Here is a 21,137-nt window from a genome sequence, read left to right as displayed (position 1 = left end):
TGAGTTCAGCCGTCTGCTGGGAAGGGTAATTGATCAGGGAGGTATATCTGGCGGCCAGAACCTGGCGTGCATCCTGCCGTCCGCTCATCCCCCGTCGTCGGGGATGCCTCCAGCACCGCTGGTCTGTTGGTTGGTGCAGGAGGAGCACCCCCAGCCTCCCTGCCTGAGGCTGCCTCTCCTCTGGCCTGTCTTCACTTCCCACCTGTATTCCCTGCCCCCGTGGCCCTGGCCTCCATTTCTCAGTCTGTCTCGAGCCGTGCTTCCCTTGTGCCATAGTCAGAGTGATGGATGGTTTAATTTTCTTTCCCTGAGAGCCCTGTTTTTCCTCGCCTGGCCAGGGACTGGGCAGACTCCCAAGGTGCTGAGGCAGGTGGCTCAGGAGAGTGGGGTCTTGGCAGGGGAGGCCAGAGGGAGCCACACGGGGCTTGAGGGGTCCAAGCCCCTCAGCTTCGCATCATTTCCATCACCGTCACCCTGGAGTGACCTGGCTGAGCTGCAGCCTTCTCCCACCCACATTTGAGTCTCAAAGCCAAAAGACCCTCAGCCCGATCCAGGAGCCTGGAGCAATGTCCCTGCTGCAGACTCTTGACAAGAGAGGAAATTGTTTCACATCACAGGGCAACATCAGTGGGAAACCCTCTTCATCTTAAGCCCAGAGCTCCTCCTCTCGTGGCCCCAGACTCCCTCTGAGGACTGAGTCTCAGGCACTTTCCTGAGAGACAGTTAATCCGTCCTGCTGCCCTGGCTTCTCTTCCCTCACTTCTCTGAGTAGCAGCACGAATGCCCAGCGCCCACAGAATCCACCTTTTTAAAAAAAAAAACAAAAACAAAATTTAATTGTTTATTTAAGGGACATACGGAACATTTAGGAGATTCCTTAACAAGAGAGACAGGGTCTCACTGTGTTGACCAGACTAGGGCTCAGTGGTTATTGACAGACGCGACCCCACTACGGATCAGCACAGGAGGGTTTTTTGTGTGTGTGTGTTTTTTATTGACATAGAGTTGACTTACAGTGTTGTGTTGTTTTTGGTGTACAGCAGAAGGGTTCAGTTATATATATATTTTTTTTCATGTTCTTTTCTATTCTGGTTTATCACAGGATATGGAATATATTTCCCTGAGCTATGCGGTAGACCTCGTGGTTCATCCGTCCCATATGAAATAGTTTGCCTCTGCTAACCCCAAACTCCCAAACCACCCTCTCATGGCTCCCCTCCCCCTGGCAGTGACAAGTCTGTTCTGTATCCTGTGGATCTGTTTTGTTTCACAAATACGTTCATTTGTGCCATATTCTAGATTTTACGTAATAAGGGATACTTGTCTTTCTAACTTACTTCACTTAGTATGATGATCGCTAGATAGTCTCTGCAAATGGCATGAATACTTCATTGTTTTTTTGTGTGGCTGAGTAGTATTCTATTCAGGAGAAGGCAATGGCACCCCACTCCAGTACTCTTGCCTGGAAAATCCCATGGGAGGAGCTTCGTAGGTTGCAGTCCATGGGGTCGCTAAGAGTCGGACATGACTGAGCGGCTTCACTTTCACTTTTCACTTTCATGCATTGGAGAAGGAAATGGCAACCTACTCCAGTGTTCCTGCCTGGAGAATCCCAGAGATGGGGGAGCCTGGTGGGCTGCCATCTATGGGGTCGCACAGAGTTGGACACGACTGAAGTGACTTAGCAGCAGCAGTATTGTGTATATATATGCCACATAACTTCTTTATCTGGTCATCTGTTGATGGCCAATGAGATTGTTTCCATGTCTTGGTTATTGTAAATGTACTGCTGTGAACATAGGGGTACATGTATCTTTTCAAATTCTAGTTTTGCCTGGGTATATGCCCAGGAGTGGGGTTGCTGGATCATATGGTAGCTCTGTTTTTTTTAAGGACCCTCCATATATTTTCCATAGGGGCTACACCAGCTTGGGGCTTCCCTGATAGCTCAGTTGGTAAAGAATCCACCTGCAATTTGGGAGACCTGGGTTTGATCCCTGGGTTGGGAAGATCCCCTGGAGAAGGGAAAGCCTACCCACTCCAGTATTCTGGCCTAGAGAATTCCATGGACTGTATAGTCCATGGGGTCACAAAGAGTCGGACACAACTGAGCGGCTTTCACTTTCACTCACACCAGCTTACTTTCCCACCAACAGTGTGGGAAAGTTCCCTTGTCTCCACAGCCTCTCCAGCATCTGATACTTGTAGACTTTTTGATGATGGCCATTCTGACTGGTGTGAGGTGGTAACCTCACTGTCGTTTTGATTCGCGTTTCTCTGATAATTAGTGATGTCAAGCATCTTTTTATATACCTACTGACTCTGTTTAGGGTTTTCGATCAGGTTGTTTGTTTTCTTGTTGTTTGAGTTTGTGCATTTTGGAGCTTAAGCCCTTGTCGGGCTCAACATTTGCAAACATTTTCTCCATCCCGTGGGTTGTCTTATCACTTTTTGATGGTTTCCTTTGCTGTGCAAAAGCTTGATTACATCTCATTTGCTTATTTTTATTTTTATTTCTGTTGCCTTAGGGGACGAGCCTAAGAAAACATGGGTACGACTGATGTCAGAGAATGTTTTGTCTGTGCTCTCTCCTAGGAGTTTATGGCGTCGTGTGCTGTGTTTGAGTTTATTTTTGTGCCTGATGAGAGGGTGTGTACTACCTTCATTGATTTATGTGCAGTTGTCCAGCTTTCCCAGCACCGTGACTTGCTGAGGAGACTGTCTTTTTCCCATTATATATTCTTGGCTCCTTTGTCGGACGTTAATTGACCATAAGTCCTTTCCCCCCACCGGGGGCTCTCTGTTCTGTGCCATTGATCCATATGTCTGTTTCTGTGCCCCATCACAGTTTTTTACTGTAACTTTGTAGCACTGTCTGAGGTCTGAATGAGTTATACTTCCTGCTTTGTTTTTTCTTCCCTCAGAATTGGTTTGGCAGTTCTGGGTCTTTTATCTATTATTGTTCAGTCGCTAAGTCATGTTCTACTCTTTGCAACCCCATGAACTGCAGCACACCAGGCTTCTCTGTCCTTCACCATCTCCTTGAGTTTGCTCAAACTCATGTCCGTTGAGTCAGTGATGCCATCCAACCATCTCATCCTCTCTTGTCCCCTTCTCCTCTTGCCCTCCATCTTTCCCAGCATCAGAGTCTTTTCTGGTGAGTTGTCTCTTCACATCAGGTGGCCAAAGTATTGGAGCTTCAGCTTCAACATCAGTCCTTCCAATGAATTGAATAGGGTTGATTTCGTTTGGGATTGACTGGTTTGAACTCCCAGAAGTCTTAAGGGACTCTCAAAAGTCTTCTCCAGCACCACAGTTCAAAAGCATCAACTCTTTGGCACTCAGACTTCTTTGTGGTCCAACTCTCACATCCATACATGACTGCTGGAAAAGCCATAGCGTTGACTATATGGACCTTTGTCAGCAAAGTGATGGCTCTGCTTTTTAATATGCTGTCTGGGTTTGTCATACTTTTCTTCCAAGGAGCAAGCGTCTTTTAATTTCTTGGCTGCAGTCACTGTCTGCAGTGATTTTGGAGCCCCAGAAAATAAAATCTGTCACTGTTCCCACTTTTTCCCCATCTATTTGCCATGAAGTGATGGGACTGGATGCCACGATCTTAATTTCTTGAATGTTGGAGTTTTAAGCCAGGTTTTTCACTCTCCTCTTTTACCCTCATCAAGAGGCTCTTTAGTTCCTCTTCACTTTCTGCCACTAGAGTGGTATCATCTGCATACCTAAGGTGGTTAATATTTCTCCCTATAGTCTTGATTCCAGGTTGTGATTCATCTGGCCTGGCATTTTGCATGATGTGCTCTGCATACAAGTTAAGTAAGCAGGGTGGCAGGTTAAATAAGTTAAATATACAGCCTTGAAGTACTCCCTTCCCGATTTTGAACCAGTCTATTGTTCCATGTTTGGTTCTAACGGTTGCTTTTTGACCTGAATATAGGAGTCCTTAGGGCTTTCTGTATATAGTATCATGTTGTCTGCATAGAGTGACAGCGTTACCCCTTCCCTTCCATTTAGGATACCTTTTCTTTTTCTTGTCTGACGGCTGTGGCTAGACTTCCAATACTGTGCTGAACAGAAGTGGCCACCAGCGTCTTTACTGTAACCACCATCACCACCACCATCGCCTTCGCCAGCACCGTCGTCACTTATCATCTTTATCAGAGCAGCTACCGTTTACAGAGTGTTTGCTGTGTGATAGGCCCAGTGCTGAGCATTTTATATACCTTCTGCCTTTCAGTCCTCAATGCAGTATCGTAGATACTGTGATTGCTGTTGTGGCTCCAACCTTGGGCTCTGAGTCCGTAGCCCCTGCCTTCCTGCAATAGCCCTGGGACGGTGACCCCAAGTCGGTGTATCAGATCCCTCATCAACCCCTTTCCCTTCTGTGCCCCCTCCCTTCCCCCCACAGGTGTACGAGGGCGGGAGCAACGTGGACCAGTTTGTGACGCGCTTCCTCCTGAAGGAGACAGCCAATCAGATCCAGTCCCTGCTGAGCTCAGTGGAGAGCGCGGTGGAGGCCATCGAAGAGCAGACCAGCCAGATCCGGTGCGCGGACGGGAGTGAGCTGTGCCAGCCTGCTGCGTGGTGGGGACGGCTGTGTGCCTGGGGGCGGGGCGGCCCTGGGCGAGCTGCTGCCTCTCTCTTGCCTCCACTTCTCCACCTGTTAAGTGGGGACAATTGCATACCTACCTCGTCACGTTGTTGTTGATCTAACACTAGTCCACTGTCGGGCTCATTTTTTAAAACCGGGGAATTAGGAAACTGCAGTGGATATCACCACCATTGGAAAACAAGTTATCTCAGGCTGTGAGTGAAAAATATCATGACTGTAAAAATAAGCCCTGTCGGTGCTCAGACCCCTCGACCTGCTCCGTTTGTTTCGAGGCTGTGAGATGGTAACATCAAATCCCACCTCAGAAGAACTGAACAGCAGTGAGAGGGAGTGGGTTTCTCCCGAGGTTAGTTAGTATTTTTTAAGGCCTTGTTTGCGGGTCCTTGAGAACATGGAAAACACCTGGGGTCCCCCCTTTCTGGGGCAATGAGCCTGGGGTCCGGAGAGGAGTAATCTCCTTCCGGCTGGGAGGGCCAGCCCCCAGGGGCCACGTGGGGGGCATTTGCTGTCTCAAGTTCAGACCAGCTCTTCTGTGCTCTTTTCCCTGAATAGCTGATGTGCCTGAGGCAAAGTAGAAGTAAAGACACATTAACAGGAGCTTCCCTGGTTATCCAGTGGCTACAACTCTGCTCTCCCAATGCAGGGGGCCCAGGTTCAATCTCTGGTCAGGGAACTAGATCCCACATGCCACAATTAAGACCCAGTGAAGCCAAATAATTTTTTTTTTTTTTTAAAGCCATAGGAACAGATGGGCACAGCTGCCAGGCGCCTGAGCTTTACTGAGCCTGGCATCCCTGGCACGGCGGGATGCTGGTCCTGGGTGGGGGTTCGTCCCAATCCGCTGTGGTTGCAAAGGTGCTCGGTGATGCTGTTCACAAAACGCATTTGCTCTGAGGGCCTGCAGCCCAGTCCCCTGGGAAATGCAGGATGCAGAGTCCTGGGCCCTGGTGATGCCATCTGGGATTGGGGTTTCCTCGGCTGGGAGCCGAGCCCTGGACTCTGTCCGTGATCAGTCTCATGATTCAGAGGGTCCCCAAGGTTAAGGGGATTTCCTGTCACATAGATTTCCTTCATCCTTTATCATCACTATCTTGATTAAAAAACCTGCGGCTTCCATTCTGTCACAGATCAGATGGAGCGCTGCACACTTATTAGAGCTGGTTCCCTGCACTTTGCCTTCCCCCCATGTGTCAGCCGTCCCCCCATGTGTCAGCCGTTACACCTGCCTCCCTCCCCAAACCTCACGTAGGGATGATGGGAACATACATCTGCTTCCCGCGCACCCCCACCTCTCACCCCCCAAACCTCAGCTGTCTCAGCTCTCAGCTGCAGGGCCCCCCAGCCACCCTGGTTCCCGGCCCTGGGGACAGCGTGCCCTGCATTCGAGCCAGCGGCCCGTGCCCGGGAGACCCCGCTGCACCCATTCACAGTCCGCGGGCCATGTTTCATTTGCTGCTGGTTTGTAGAGGTCCCAGGACCAACACCTCCAAGACTCTGCCAGCCTTTCTCCTCCCCGGGGGGTGGGGGGTGGTCAGCCCCTCGGCACGGAGGGAGAGGCTGCTGGGCTTTCAGGTTCACAGGAGGCAGATCCTGGAGAGAACCACGGCCACGCTGGGCACCAGGCATGTCAGCCGTGCACACGGGCGTGTGTGTATTTGTGTGTCCGCAGTAAATGGCAGCCCACTCCAGTGTTCTTGCCTGGAGAATCCCAGGGACGGGGGAGCCTGGTGGGCTGCCGTCTATGGGGTTGCACAGAGTCGGACACGACTGAAGCGATGCAGCAGCAGCAGCAGCAGTGACGTTTCTAGCATTTTTGCACCTGGGGGTTTGGGCATTTGTCGGGTCCCTACTGTGTGCCAGGCACAGCGTTTGGTGGGCTGCGTGTCAGGGGTGCTGGTCTGTGCACATCAGTGTGTGTGGTGGGTGGAGTTGGGCCAGGGCACAGGGCCAGGCTGAGCCAGGATCGTGGATTTTTGTCCTGTTAGATGCCCGCTCTCGACTGAGTCCTACGGCTTCTTTTCTTGGAGAGAGGGCTTGTTAGCAAACCTAGGCCCCGACCCCAGAGGCCTCTGAACACAGGACCAGGAGGCAGGCAGGGTGGGCGAGGGACAGCTGTGAGCCGCAGGGAGGTGGGGGCCTGGCTCAGCCTCGCAGGCCCTGGAACCTGGAATGGAACCTCCCGGACACAGGGTCTGGGTTCCCAGAAAGGATCTGAGTTCAGATCCCAGCCCCACCCGCGGGCAGCCTCCTCTGTGAGGCAGTGGCCAACATGTGCAGCTCAGGGGATGGGGCTCCCGGGAGTTCTGTGCACGTTTCAGTCCCACAGTTGGTGCTGAGTGTTGGTCAGAGCCGCTCCGAGCAGTCAGGGCCCTGCAGCCCCCCCTCACGGGGTGCGTTCCCCCACCCCCTCTGCAGACAGAACCACAGCCGGCCCAGCCATGGCGCGGTGGAGACCTGGTCCGGGAGTCCCACGCCCCCCTACGCCCCCAACCACAAGCTCATGGCTGCGGAGCAAGGAAAGAGCTTCCCGCCTGGTGAGAGAGTGGTGGCCTGTGGTCACGGGCACTGGCTGGGGGGTCCTAGGAGGACTTCTGAGAGTGGTCCCGATGGGGCCTGGGCTTCCCACAGGAACTGGGAGTCCTCGGTCCAGGGGAGGGGGTGCTCCCACTCTGGCCTGGCCCTGCCCCTGTCAGCATCTCTGTTCCTCTTTCCCAGGCACCTCGGACCCCAAGGAGGACGGCCTGGACGCCCAGATCAGCCGGCTGGCGGGGCTCATTGGACGGCTGGAGAACAAGGTGGGCCCGCTGAGCCCCCACATCCATCCCTCCATCCCCCCCCCACCCTCCCAGCCCCCCAGGGAGGGCGGAACTAGGCTGGAGCTTACAGGAGGGAAGTCGGGGAACCTAAATGCCCCTGGGTGGGGTTGGGGGTGGTGTGCTAAGGGGAGACCCTGGGAATATGACCTTTGTACCTGTATGGGGCCTGGGGAAGAGAGCTATGAGAGTGGGTGGGCAGCCAGGAGGGGATTGCCGAGGAGCAGAGCGTGGGCGGCAAGGGGACTGAGCGTCAAGGAGTCTGTAAGGCCTCGGGTGGCTTGGGCAGGTGGCAGCCCAGACCCAGCGTAGTGGCAGCTGAGGCGAGGTGAGGTCTAGGAGAGGTGAGAGTGACCGGCAGTGTGAAGCCTTTTAGATGTGACGTGGCCCGTCCGCAAGTGATGGAAAATGGAATCATGATTTCAGAGTGTTTCATGACTCAGTAAGTACTCGGGACCTGACTGTGCCAGCATCTCAGGGCTGCTAGAGCCACGGACCACAGGCAAGGGGCTCAAACCCAGGCTCTTATCCTCTGACACGTGGAGTCTGGAATCAGGATGCCGGCAGGGCTTCCTCCCGCGGCCTTCCTCTGGGGCGTGTAGACAGCCAGGTGCCTGTGTCCTGGTATCTTACAAGGACGCCAATCATACTGGATTAGGGCCCACCCGTGTGACCTTATTCTCACGCAGTCACTCTTCAAGTGTCCTGTCTGCAAATACAGTCACGTTTTGCCGCACTGGGAGTTGGGAATTCAACCTATGAATTTGGGGGGAACACAATTCAGCCTGTAACAATGACCGTTTATTGGGAGAAAGAGAGCAAACAGTTAAAGTTTACCAGTAGGCACTGGTATCAGCCTGCCTGTATTGGAATCCTGGCTATACCACTTAACAGCTGTGTGACCTTGGGCCAGTGACTTACCCTCTCAGCCTCAGAGTCATCCCCTAACCATAGAGGAGATAATCAGAATGGTACCTCTCACAGGGTTGTTGTGCGGATTAGATAAAATATCTTAATGGCTTTGCACAGAGCCTCCTGCTTAGTTAGCATTTAATATTAGCACTGTTATTTCGCCATTATTATGAGACATTCTGATACCAGAACTTATATACACGTGCACACACCATACCTGTATATCTATGTAAACCAAGATAACATATCTCTGGGCTGCAGGGTCACAGTGGCAATTTTACATTTCTGATCTTCTGAAACTTCTATCTTTTGCAAAAGGGCAAAAGAAAAATAGTGCTTTGATGGTTTTGTGGGTTAGTTCTGAGGGATCCGTGAGGGCGCTGGGTGGGGCTCCCCAGGAGGAGGCCGAGGCCCAGACTTGGGGGAGAGTCCGAGGTGGGAGGCAGTGAGTCCACCTGCAGGCCGCAGGGATCTCCGGCCCCCTCCACCCCACCCCCACCCCCCCAAAGCCGGCTACTTGGTGGGAGCGGTAGGAAAGACTCCGTGGGGACCTGAGGCCTGGTTGTCATAACAACTCCGCGGGCGCCCCCAGAGGGAGGCTCTTTGAAGCTTATTTTTAGTGCCCCAGTCGCCTTAACAACCAGCTGGCTGGAAACCAAGGAGCACCTGGGCGTCCTGGAGACGGGGCGGGCCTCTTCTGGCCTCTGATTGGCCCCGGGCCGCGATCGGCCTCGCCCTCCACAGAACAGCCTGAGCCCTCCTGGCGGGGCCTGGCTCCCCGGAGCACAGGTGAGGTAGGGAGAGGGGGATGCAGACCTGGGTGCCACCGTCCCTCCCTTCATCTCTGCTTCATCCTCACCCTCACGTGGCCCTGCCCGCCAGGAGAAACCTAGGGGGTGAATCGCAGCCCCTGCTCTCCAGGAGCCCCCTTACACCAGCATCCACACACTGTGTCCCCGGAAAGTCAGCACCTCTCTGGGACCGGCCGTGCATTGACGGGGTCCCTAGTTCCGACATTATTAAGAATTTCAGGGTGGTGGCCGCTCAGGTCACAAACTTGTATATCTGCTACTCTGTTTTCTCTAACAACCAGGCAACACGTCTCACACACATGCTCGTGTAGAGAAGACAGACAGACACACCTGTGCCAGGGACACGGCTTTCCTCGTGGAGGATGGACAGGGAGGGTACAGAGGTGGCGTCTGTTGGGGAGCCCAAGTTAAAGGATTCCGTGGATGGGGGGGAGGGGGCCTGGCCTCAAACTCGGGCTTTGGAGCCTGGACCAGCTCCTGCAGCCCTTGGGTTCTCTGCTCTGAAATGGGGGTGCTGGGCACTGCGGCAGCCCCCAGCACGGGGTCAGAAGGGGGCTGCATGGGCTCCTTGCTTCCGCAGTGCTGACAGTCGGGCAGCCTCTACCTGAGAGTCTGGAAAGTTACCTGAGAGTTGGTGTAAAGCCTTTAGCCCGAGGTCAGTCAAGGGCCAGCAAGCACAGACCACCTCATTCAGACCGTTCTATTCCTGAGGCCCCAGGTCGGGGGTAACTCGCAAGTCGGGCAGTCTGTTGCCAGCAGTTGTGGCAACCCTCAGCCTTCTGGGCTCAGCAAAACGGAGCCTCCTCTGTGTTCTTTGTGATAGGTCTGCTTGGCCTCTGGGGTCTGGTGCCATAGCCAGACGGAATCTGTGCCTCTGGGTGGCTTTCCAGCCTGGCTTCCTGGGTCCCCCCGAGCCAGCACTGTGGGCTGAGCCCGGCCCAGAGAGGGCTGGCCCTGGGAGCTCCCACCAGCCCCGGGACTCGAGGGTCCCTGGAACCTCGGGTGGGGGGGCCGGAGCTCTCCGGTGCTCTGTGTCCTTGTGGTGGTCCTGGAAGCCTCCTGGGCAGAGGGGGCCTCAGTCTCCAGCCTCTCTTCATGCTTTGTTGTTGCAGACCCTTTGGTTTGACCTTCAGCAGCATCTCTCGGACGAAGAAGGCACCAACATGGTGAGGACCCCTCCCTGTGGCCCCGTCCCCTTCTGGGCCTGGACTCAAGACTCAGGAGGCTCAGTGTCCCTGACACCCCCACCCCCACCCAGGACCAGCTCAGGGGGATGTGCAGCCCCGGCAGGTGGCCTCCCTCCCCTCCCAGGGGTGTTCTCTGGCCTGGAGCAACGTGATCAGCAGACACTGATTGAATCAGAAGCAGTTGTACAGACCATTCATTCTGTTGTGTCTTGGCCCCAGTGCCTTGCAGTCTCTCTTGAGCCTCTCTCAACCCTCTTGTCTGTTCTTCAGCACTTGTGTGGGACTGCTGCTTTTAGTTCATTTTTTGCCAGTTTTCACAAAGATGACGAGCGTGTGTAGTGGGGTTGGGGAGCCGGGTTTATTCTGACCGAGGTGTCCTGTCCCGGGGAGGTGCTGGGTCCTGGGCTGTGCCCTCCAGGGCCGGGTGGGGTCCTGGGTGAAGGGGTGGCTCACGGGTCCTGTGGCCCGCAGCACCTGCAGCTGGTCCGGCAGGAGATGGCCGTGTGCCCCGAGCAGCTGGGCGACTTCCTGGACTCTCTGCGCCAGTATGTGCGGGGCACCGCTGGGACCAGGAACTGCTTCCAGTGAGTAAGCCGTGGGCCGGGGGCCCGGCCCAAGCAGCTTTGTCCCTGAGAACACCCCGGACATCAGCGACGCACCTAGCGGGGTAGTTACGGGAGCCAGGGGCGAGTCCTCGCTCTGGCTCTTCCTTGCTGTGCAAATCTCCCAAGTGACTTGTCTCCCTGACCTCAGCTTGCTCATCTGTAAAGGGGGCCACTAACTGGGTGGTTGGAGGCCTCAGTGGAGCGATGCACCATGGGTGGCGTCGGGCGGGGCCTGGCCCCAGTGCCTGCTGTGTTAACTGCCCTGCTTGCTGTCGTGGCTGCTTCTCAGGGCCCCGTGCCGTGGTCCCTGCTGCCAAGGCCTGCGTCCAGCTGGGGGTGTCCCCAAGGGCTATTGGCACAAGCCACTGGGCTCCCTCCTCTCCCGGCGGTGGCCCACTGGCAGACAGTAGCTGTGGGCTCCACGCCTGTTCCCCGTCTCCATTCTATGCTCCCCCCCAGCTGATTTCTCTCCCTCCCAAGCACATGTGCCTCCACCTGCTTCCTGGTGAAGTGGGGGGCGGGGGCCAGGCCTGGGGGTGCAGCGTGACTCAGGCGGCTGCTGCTGCTGCTGAGTGCTAATTCCCGGCGGCGGGAGGAGGGCAGATGATTCCAGTTGGCGGCGGGTGCTGCGGAGGCCAGGAATGGGGTGGGGGTCTTCAGGAAGGGGCTGCTGGGTGTTGAGGCCTGAATAATGATGCCCCACCCACCCAGACCCGGAGTGGCAGCGAGGGGAGCGTGTCTAGGAACACACGACAGAGTGTGGCTCCACGGGGTGACCCAGGAGTGGTGGGTGAGATGGGGGGTGGGGGGCAGATAGGCAGGCCCTGCTTGTTCCAGGTATCAGGTACCACAGGGGAGATGCTAAGGCCAGCGCAGGGCCCAGTCCTGCCTCCTCCCTTGTATATGGACGCGTGGCGGCTGGACGGATGTGCAGCTGGGCAGCTAGGGAGAGGGAGGGGACTAGCCCTTGGCACAATGTGGGCAGAGCTGGGATCTGCTTCGGAGTGGGGCTGACCGGACCAGCCCAGGGCCAGGGTGGGAGGCGGGCTGTAGAAAGAGAAGGCCAGGTGGAGTCTGAGATTCTTTGGCTTCAGAAATTCGCTGGGGGTGAGGGGGTGGGGTGGGGTGGGGGGTAGGGATGCGGGCTGAGCTGGAGACGTCACAGAGTATCAGGTGAGTGGGCGGGGGCTCACACAGGCCTTTGGGCCACATCGCACTCTAGATGCCATTACATTCAAGGTGCCGGCATACAAGTTGGGGGACCCTGGGGGTGGTGGGCGTCCAGGTGTCACCCAGGGCCACCAGAACCGTGTGCTTGTCAGGGGAGAAAGCGTGGAAGGAGAAGGCCCACGGCTGGGCAGGCAGGCTGGAGACGGCACACAGTAGGGCATCCTGTTTGTTGAATGACTGTGTCCTCCATGCACCCCAAGCCTGCCTGCTGTGTCCTACCAGCCAGAGGCCTCACCCCGTGCTCCTGAAACCAGTGTGTCAGCCAAGCAAACACAAGCGCTAATTGCGTTTCTCTGCCCTGCAATTACCAAATGGAGACGAAGCCCATCCCTTGGTGACCTCTGTCCACAGCAGGGCAGGCTGTAAGGAGCGAGGCCACCTGGGGCGGGGCCAGGGTCCCCCTAATGATCGGGTGGCATGTAGGCCCGAGCCCATCCCATCATCGAGACAAGAGCCACAGCTGGCGGGTAACCTCAGGCTGGAGGTAATGAAGTAATGATGCGATTAGCAGCCCTGTTTGCATCCTGAGTGGCACAACCTGGAGCTGCTGTGATTATACAGCAGACGCCGCAAGCGATGGGCGTCCCCTCTCCGAGGATGCTGGGGGCTCTGTGCTGCTGAGCATGTGGGGAAGAGGAGCAGGGAGGGCTGCCCAGAGGGGGCGGTGCTGTGATCTCGGAAGCCGGCCTCCCTCTCTTCCCCTACCCTGCCCTGGTCGGCCACTTTCTTAGAGGCTACCCCCCGCCGCTGCTCTAGCCCCCAGCCTGGGTCTGTCTGTCTATTTGGAACAAGGTGAGTGTCCTGCGTCTCAGACGGGGAAGGCCGGAGTGGCCTGGGACTCCGGCCAGGCCTGTTTCTAAGGATTAAATGAGACAAGGATTACAGAGAACAGCGTGGAAGATGCTTTTATTTTTAAAGGTAGGTTTTTAAGCTAGAAGTTAGGAGACTGGTGTGCTAGAAGCCGAAATATTTCAAAAAGGAGTGAGTGTTTAATGGTATGGAATGTTGCTTATATATACACCTGGATAAAAGAAGGTTTAGCTGCTTTGAAGTAAGTCTGATAGTTTCCCCTATGGGTAACCTTTATCATTTAGAGAATCTTAAGTTTGTACTCCACATAACTTGCCATATTGTTTGTCACAACATGTTATTTTGGTCCCTAAGATCATATAGAACTTGAAATCGTGAGAAGGGGGTTTGATTCAACCTTATGAAATTTATCCCCTAACAATCCCACATCACGGAAGAAACTTTTCTAAACTTAAGTTTGTGTTCCAGGAAAAAAAGTGTTTTTTTTTCTCGATTCCCTGGGTACCTTTTTGACCATATTCTTCTCTTGATCAATTATTTAACCCACTTAAAATTAGAATACAGCTATGAAAATATGGCTAATGTAGTTATTTGAAAAGCCTTTTCTGAAGAATTTTCATGGCAAAGAAAAACAAGATTTAAATATTTTGCCTTCATGCAAAACATGTCTAGAAAAGAAATAGAAAATGTGGTTTATTTTCCCAGTTGTACAAAAATACTCAGTATTTGTATAAAAATATTGATGTTATGAATAATGACTTAATAACTTTGCTGTCAGATTTTTTTAAATCATAACTTCATCTCACCTTGGAGATAATCTGGAAAGAAAACAAAATCAGTAAGTTTATAGTGCCTCATGTAACTTTTATTAACAGTAGAAATTATATCAGATTTTTATCACAGAATGGTTTACTAGATAGAAGAAAAGTTATTCTCTAAACGTATGTTTTCAAGATCTTTTTTCAATTGATACTACTTTTCACTTTAAGTTGTTAGGTTTTTTTTTTTAATCTATAGAGAGCCTCTATTTGTCATGTATTAAAAAATGTTTCTAATAAAGATGGATGTTACAGATGGGAAAAAAAAAACAGGTAGGGTTTTTTTTTTTTAATGAATAAAAAGGCCTTTTAAAAAACGGCATTTCATTAGAATTCATTCAACAGCCATGTGCTAGGCACTGCACGGGCCAGGCCTCGCTCCAGACAGCAGAGCTGTACATGCAGCTGTCAGACCAGGGGGTGGTCCTGGGGTTCTGATCAGAAAGGAAGCGTGTTCCAAGAGGACCCTGTCCTGGACCACAGCTCTTGGGAACCTGTTTCCTGGCTCTGGGCGCCCGGTCTGGGCTCATTTGTGGGCAGGGTGGTGGGGATGGGCCTGTGGGGCCCTCTCTGCACCCTGGGAGGTGTGGCCACTGATTCCGGCCTTTTCTCTTGCAGCATCGCTGCCGTGAGGCTGGCGGACGGCGTCACCTTCGTGGTCTATGAGTTCTGGGAGACGGAGGAGGAGTGGAAGCGGTAGGCCTGGCACACATGCGCTCTGGCTTCCAGCCCACGGGGGTGGGTGAGGAGTTGGGGGTCCCAGCGGCATCCACCACTCTGGAGGCTGGTCCTGCACCCCTCCATCTGGGCTCTGAATCCAGGTCCCTCGCCAGCCCTGCGAGCTGAGGCCAAGGGTGCTCCTGTTCAGAAACTGCTTCCCAAGGATAAAAATCCAGAAAGAAAGTTCTCCTGTTGAAGTCTGCTCACGGGGAGGCGAGAACCAGGCTGTTCTACCCTCGGGGCCCCAGCAGTCCTGCCGGGCCTTTTTACCTTCCCATGAAGGCTCTGGCCCCTGAGCTTAGCTGACTAGTCAGAGCCCTCAGCCCAGGGTCAGACTCAGACCCCGCTCCAACCCCCAGCAGCTCACGGGCGTTCCCCTGGGTTGCAGGCACCTACAGAGCCCTGTGTGCAAGGCGTTCCGGCACGTCAAGGTGGACACGCTGAGCCAGCCTGAGGCCTTCTCCCGGATCTCCGTGCCAGGTACTGGGGAGGAGGTCTGGAGCAGCCATGGGGGCGTGGGGACACCTCAGGCCTGGCAGAAGCAGTGGCACCAAGACCCAGACGTCCACAGACTCCTCGGTTCTCTCGGTGTTCTGCCGCCCAGTCGTGTCTGACTTTGTGACCCCAGGGACTGTAGCCCACTAGGCTCCTCTGTCCATCAGATTTCCCAGGCAGGAGTACCAGAGTGGGTTGCCACCTCCTTCTCCAGGGGATCTTCTTGACCCAGGGATTGAACCTGAGTCTCCTGCTTTAGCAGGCGGGTTCCTTACCACTGAGCCACCCAGGAAGCCTCTGTTCTCTTAGCTGCTAGGAAGTGTAGTCCATGAGTGAGTGCTCAACACAGAGGGGCCTCGGGCACCAGGCGGCTGGGAGGTGGCCCTGAGCCCAGCGTGTGGCAGGCTGGACTTCTACAGATTTGAGAACACATGATACTCAGTACAATAACTCTAAAAATGAAACAGTATTTAATATACAAAAAAGTCAGATGCAGATGTGTATGTGTACATGTATTACATAGTTTATAATTATCATACATACATATGTAGCCACCGAGAACTATGGTTCCTATAAAATACTAACTGCCAAACGCCAGCATATAAAATCTTAGCCAAACTCTGGGAGGTGGTGAGGGACAGAGAAGCCTAGTGCAGTCCGTGGAGTCGCCAAGAGTCGACACGACTTGGTGAGTGAACAACAGGCATATAAAACGTGACGTTCCGACACTGTGTGCGTTTTTTGGAAATCTAACAAAATCCGAAACCACGTTTGTACCTGTGGAAAGTCAAACACGCAAAATAGCCATGGCCCCTGTTTCATGTAAAGCCACCCTTGACTGGGCGGCGCAGCTGGTGAACGAGGGCCTGCCTGGCACAGGTAAGACAGTTGTCCTGGCTCTGGGAGAGGGCAGAAGCTGTGAACACCCCCTTCTACATAATTTAACCCCCACTTCTTCCCCAGCATCACCTTCCCTCCTCCAGGGGTTTCACAGAACTCCAGGGCCAAGAAAGAATCTAATGCTCTAACTGGCAAGATTAAGTTTCCCCCTCACTTCCTTGATGTCGGGCTACAGGCGGATTTTAAAGCACCCATCAGCTAAACCGGGCCGCCGGTCACCCACCCGCCAGACTGCGGTGCACACCTTTCTCCTGGGCTGGCGGCTCTACATGGTACTCCAGTTTTTGAATGGAGCCCGATTTAGATGTTAGCTCTAGAAAATACTGAACTACTGGAGCAGCAGGTACAAAATTACAGACCCAAGAGCAATTTTATTTACAGATACTTTTCCCTTCACGTCTCCTTTAACCAGACGTCAGTCTCTTCTGTCAGTGAATTAGGGGCTCCTCTGTCAAGTCGGCTTTACTAGGCCGCAGTGGAAAGACAAGTTCACGTCCTGGAAAGTTTATTTTTTCAAATGGGCATACAGGCAATATAAAGGCAAGTCTGCTCCTTGGATATGTGATTCGCCACCAGGGGAACAACCAGCAAGCACCCCTGGGGCGACGGATGCAGGAGGGTCTGCAGGCACCGCCCTTCTGCCCTGAGCGGGGGCAGGGCCTGCTGCTAACCCCCTCACCCCCGCCGAAACCCATCTCTCTTCCTCTCCAGCTGCTTGGTGCACCCTGGGCCGTGACTGACCACCTCCCCGAGGTCCCACAGATGAGTCTGCCACCCTGCTCCCTCTGACGAAGGATGTCCACTCTTTTCTAGAAACTTTGGTATACTAGCTGTCTTTTCAGTATACTTCCAAATAAGAGTGTCTCTTCCTGCTGTTCAAAGTGAAGGCGCACCCCTCCCCTGGCACCCCCTCCCCCACCCTTGGCGGCAGAGCAGCGTCTGCGCTGCCGGGGCCCTGCTGACGCTGGAGGGCGGTGGTGATGGAGGCGGCTCCCCCGCCAGCACACGGCCACGCATGACCAGTCCCCGCCCGCCTCTCCCTCACTCTCCCTGGTTGCCACTCCTCCACGTGGTAGAGGGCCGAGACCCTGCAGTGCCCACCCTAGGCCTGGGCTGAGCCCACAGGCGGCAGTAGACCCCACGTAGCAGTGCCCTGCTGGGCAAACAGCCGCCCCGGACGAGCACCAAATAAACTCCCGCTGGGGACAGCTCTGTGTGTGTGTGTGCTATTTTCTGTGACAGCTGGGGAGGGAAACCACTTTATTAGCCATGAAACCTGAGCCAAGACCCCACCTTGTGTCAGGGGGCACATTCCAGGTTCCTAGAGGCCAGACCTGACCGGACAGTCTCTCACTGCACATTATGAACTTGATGCTCCGGCCAGACAGAAGGCCAAGCCCCAGACCTCATTCAAAGCCGACTCTGGACGCTCTGCGATCTCCCCTCTGTCTCCCTGGCCGAGTTGCAGGAGAGCAACAGGATACAGAAGTCTCGGGTCAAGAAAGGAGAGGGCCCTGCGTCCCTTTCCTAGAGGAGGAGGCAGAACTGCCAGGCACGAGGACGGGGGAGCTGGGGAGGAGACAGATGGCCCTGGAGCTGGGCCACGGCGCCCTCATGGCAGGACCAGGTCTGGTCTCTGCAGCCGCGGCTGGGACAGGTGCTGTCACTAAAGCCGCCACTGCAGGGTGGGGCTCTGCCTCCTCGGGCGGCTGGGGAGCCATGAAGCCGCGGGTCCCCCTCACATGGCCTCCCAGGGCTTGACGCCAGCGCCTCATGCAAAACCAGTGCAACCACAGGGCCTTGACAGAAGGGTGAAGTGCAAACTCAAATCCCAGCTGCGTCCCTGCAGCCAGCCTCCCTCAGCCTCTGTTTTCTTACCTGGGAAGGGGGAGGAGACCCCTCCTCTGGAGACCAGGAGCTGCCTGGCTCGCACCAAGGCTGCTGCAGGGGGTCCCCGTAAGAGCCACCTCCCCCCGACACACACACACCTCCCCAGCACCCGGACCACTCCGAGCCGCTCTGCTGTTTCAGCAACAGTATCCTCGGGGGTTGGGGCTCTTCGAGGTGCAGCTGAGGAGCCCCCGTTACCTGGGCCCGCCCCGTCCAAGCCCTCCCGTCATGCAGATCTGTGCTGACTATGGCCACAGGCACTTGGCACCACCTCAGGTTCCGCAGGGGAGGAGCAGGCTCTGAAGAGAGCAGACACCCACCCACCCGAAAAGGTGCGAGAGCCTCCACTCACTCTACCCTCCAGGGCCGGGCGCCCTCGCTGCCTCCTGTGGCGTCCTGGGATGGGCAGGAGGGGAACCCAAGACCCCGGCAGCAAATCTGGAGTGCCCAGGGCCGCCACCTGTGCCCCGCCCTGCCCCCTGACCACCTCGCACCCAGTGTAGGCAGGCGGGGAGCAACGGCCCTGGATTAACACAGGTCCCAACCGCTGGACACGGAGTAGCCACACGACCCCACAGCTCCACCCCGGGGGTGTACGAGGCCCCAAAGAACCGACACGGTGAAGCAGGGTCCTGTGCCCATGTGTTCACACTTGAGCCAGAAGGCGGAACACACAAGTGTGCGTAGTGGGTGAGTGGACTCCTGAGTGCGGCCCGTCTGGGCAGCGGACTGCGGATCAGCCGTCGGGAGGGACGACATCCTGGCTCAGGCTGCGGCACGGTGCCCTCACAGGCACAGGCAGCCACATCGGTACAACCCCATTCACACAGAACGTCTGGAAGAGTTAAGCCTCTAGAAGTGGAAAGCAGCTGAGGGGTTGCGGGGGAGTGACAGTGCGGGAAGGGCTTTGGGAATGGGACGCTCAGTGGTGTGGAGGGGCTCGGCTTCAAGATGGTTTATATTACCTGAATCTCATTTCTTTTAAAAAAAAAAAAAGTCAAAGTCAACTCACTTGCCCAAACACGCTCACCACCTGTGTTCCTCGTGTCCAGTTCAGGACCTAAGCCTGCCGTGGGAGTGGTGCGCCCACCACTGTGGTGGGGCACAGGCCACCCCTCGGGGCTGGGCTGTCCCCGTGTGGTCCCGCGGGGGGACCTGAGCCACTGGGAGCGCCCTTGCCCAGGACACGCAGATCCCCTGCAGCCCAGGCCCCTCTGAGCGGAACATGTCACCTGGACTGCCCTGTTCACAGCAGTCACTTGAGACAGAAGGGTCTCTCCACACCAGCACGGGGTTCACCATCGATGGACCAGGACCCTGTGACGGGTCCGGCTCTGTGGGTCTCTCTCAGCTGAGCCTCACAGCTATCTGGGGAGGGAGCGGCTGCCCGCAGCTTCATTTCAGAGGGGAGCGAAGAGGGTGAAAGCCAAGGGCCAGCGTTGGAAGGGAAGGGTTGGGGGGGGGGGGTGCCGGGTGGGTGGCTGCCCCAGCTCCAAGGAAGGACACCAGGGCTGAGAACCACACTCACGGAGGTTTCCTGGGTCAGTCACCTGAGGCTGAGGGCTGTTGGAAGCAGGAATGGGCCTGGTTGCAGTCACAGGGCTGGTAAGCGGCAGGCGGGGTCAGCCCAGATGTGCCAGACCCACAGCCCCCGCTAGGATCACCCTGGGCTGGAGCATGCACTCCAGCCCTCCATCCCACAGCTGCTTCCCTGGTGGAGGGGACTTGGACCTGCCCCCGGAGCACGGGCCTCAGCCTCGTGTCTGTCTGCATCCCCGCCCTGCACGATCACGCCTGATCTGAGGCTCGGTCCTATGGGAACCCCATCTGTGCCTGTCAGAGGCGGGATGCTGGTGCCCAGGGGCAATCCTCGTCACCCCTCCAGGAGCCCCCCACCCTTCCAGCACCAGTGCCAGGCCACCCGGTCCCTGCCATCCTCTCCTGCATTGCAGGGAGCCCACGTGTCTGGTCGTTCCCTTTTCCCCTTGGATCTGTGTTCACCTCATCTCAACCTAGATTTTCTAGAAATGAGACCACCATGGCTTGGGTTGCCCACCAGCTGCTGTACATAAAGCATCATGTCTTAATTCTTACGTTGCCTCACACACAGTAAACCTCCTCTGGTTTACTGGCTGGTGGGGAAATGGATTCTTAGGGGAGGTTCATAATAAACTTACTGGATTTTGAGAAAGCAAATGGCAGATAGTGTTCAAAACCAGTGGTCTGACTCCAAAGCTGCTTATCACACAGAATCCCTTTAAGCACGCCCCTTGCCCACCATGCTTGGTTCTTACCCAGGACCCTCCTATCATGGCCCAGCCTCTCAGCCAGCACCCTGGAACCAAGCATGCAGGGTTAATGTAACTCTCTGTTCATCTGCACCAGCTCCAGGTGCTAAATGCTCCATGATCTCACTTCTCAGCTCATGTGCCGGTTCTGAGACCCTCATTCAGGAGGACGCGAGGTGTGGGGTTGATCAGAGCACCTGGAGAAGGGTCCCTTGTCCCCTCACGGGGTCAGAGTCTTCAGGGACAGCCAGGGCACTGGCGGGGCAGAGGCCCCAGCCCTGCCCCCAGGGTCGACTAGTTCCCCCGCCTTGGCTACAGCTCAGAAGACAGACGATTGGAATTCAACCCCTCATTAGTCCCAACCCAACTCTGAAGCTCACAGGACAGGCAGCCTTGAGGTTCCCAAGCCTCGGTTCCCTCACATGTAAAAACGTTTGAAAACGTATGCTAAGTCCAAGAAGCCGGACACAAAAGACCACGTATCGTGTGCATGCATTCATATGGAATGTCTGGAACGGACAAGTCCATAGAGACAGAGCGCAGAGCCACAGTCACCGGGGACTGGAGGGAGAGAGGAGGGGGAGTCAGGGCTGCAGGTCCTGGGTTTCTCTGGGGCTACACACGCACGGGAATTGGGCACTGCTGACAACGGAGCCACTCTGTACACCCACAGACACCCAGACTGCACACTCTGACCATGTGGCATGTGAATCAACGTCCCAAAGCAACGTCAGCACAGGGGGACAAGCTGGGAGACAGGCGAACCACGTGACAGCTCCATCAAGACGTCGTCGTCGCACACACCCAACGTGACGTAGCGCGACCCGGCCACTGCCTACCTGGGGGAGGTGTCCTCAGATGTCAGCCCCTGCAGGCGCAGGCACCACTGGCTTCCGGTGGACGTCCTGGGGCAGAGGAGGAGCGGCCGGAATCCAGCCACGTCCATCCAGGGGTCCCAGGCCCTGGGCAGGCTCAGCACGAGCGAGCACAGCGACTCGACACAGCAGCAGTGGCCAGTCCTCCACCCTGA

At 55.5% G+C, this 21,137-nt stretch overlaps 2 protein-coding genes across 2 annotated transcripts in view; one reads left to right on the top strand and one right to left on the bottom strand.

Annotated features, from left to right (window-relative positions):
- NECAB2 (N-terminal EF-hand calcium binding protein 2) overlaps window positions 1–17,159 on the top strand; it is a 42,422-nt gene extending 25,263 nt beyond the window's left edge. Inside the window, 8 exon segments of the mRNA XM_070388648.1 lie at window positions 4,424–4,560; window positions 7,043–7,161; window positions 7,343–7,422; window positions 10,277–10,330; window positions 10,823–10,935; window positions 14,433–14,510; window positions 14,923–15,014; window positions 16,641–17,159. Coding sequence (XP_070244749.1) covers window positions 4,424–4,560; window positions 7,043–7,161; window positions 7,343–7,422; window positions 10,277–10,330; window positions 10,823–10,935; window positions 14,433–14,510; window positions 14,923–15,014; window positions 16,641–16,669 — 702 coding nt within the window. The 3' untranslated portion in view covers window positions 16,670–17,159.
- Window positions 15,481–21,137, bottom strand: part of SLC38A8 (solute carrier family 38 member 8) — a 49,272-nt gene continuing 43,615 nt past the window's right edge. The window contains exon 12 of the mRNA XM_070388647.1: window positions 15,481–15,806. Within this exon, the coding sequence (XP_070244748.1) occupies window positions 15,779–15,806 (28 nt within the window). The 3' untranslated portion in view covers window positions 15,481–15,778. The remainder of the gene's footprint in view (window positions 15,807–21,137) is intronic.

This window comes from Bos mutus, chromosome 18 (assembly GCF_027580195.1).
Source record: "Bos mutus isolate GX-2022 chromosome 18, NWIPB_WYAK_1.1, whole genome shotgun sequence".
Taxonomy (NCBI): Eukaryota; Metazoa; Chordata; class Mammalia; order Artiodactyla; family Bovidae; genus Bos; species Bos mutus.
Note: the sequence above shows the minus strand (reverse complement) of the source record. Positions and strands in the feature narration are given on the sequence as shown.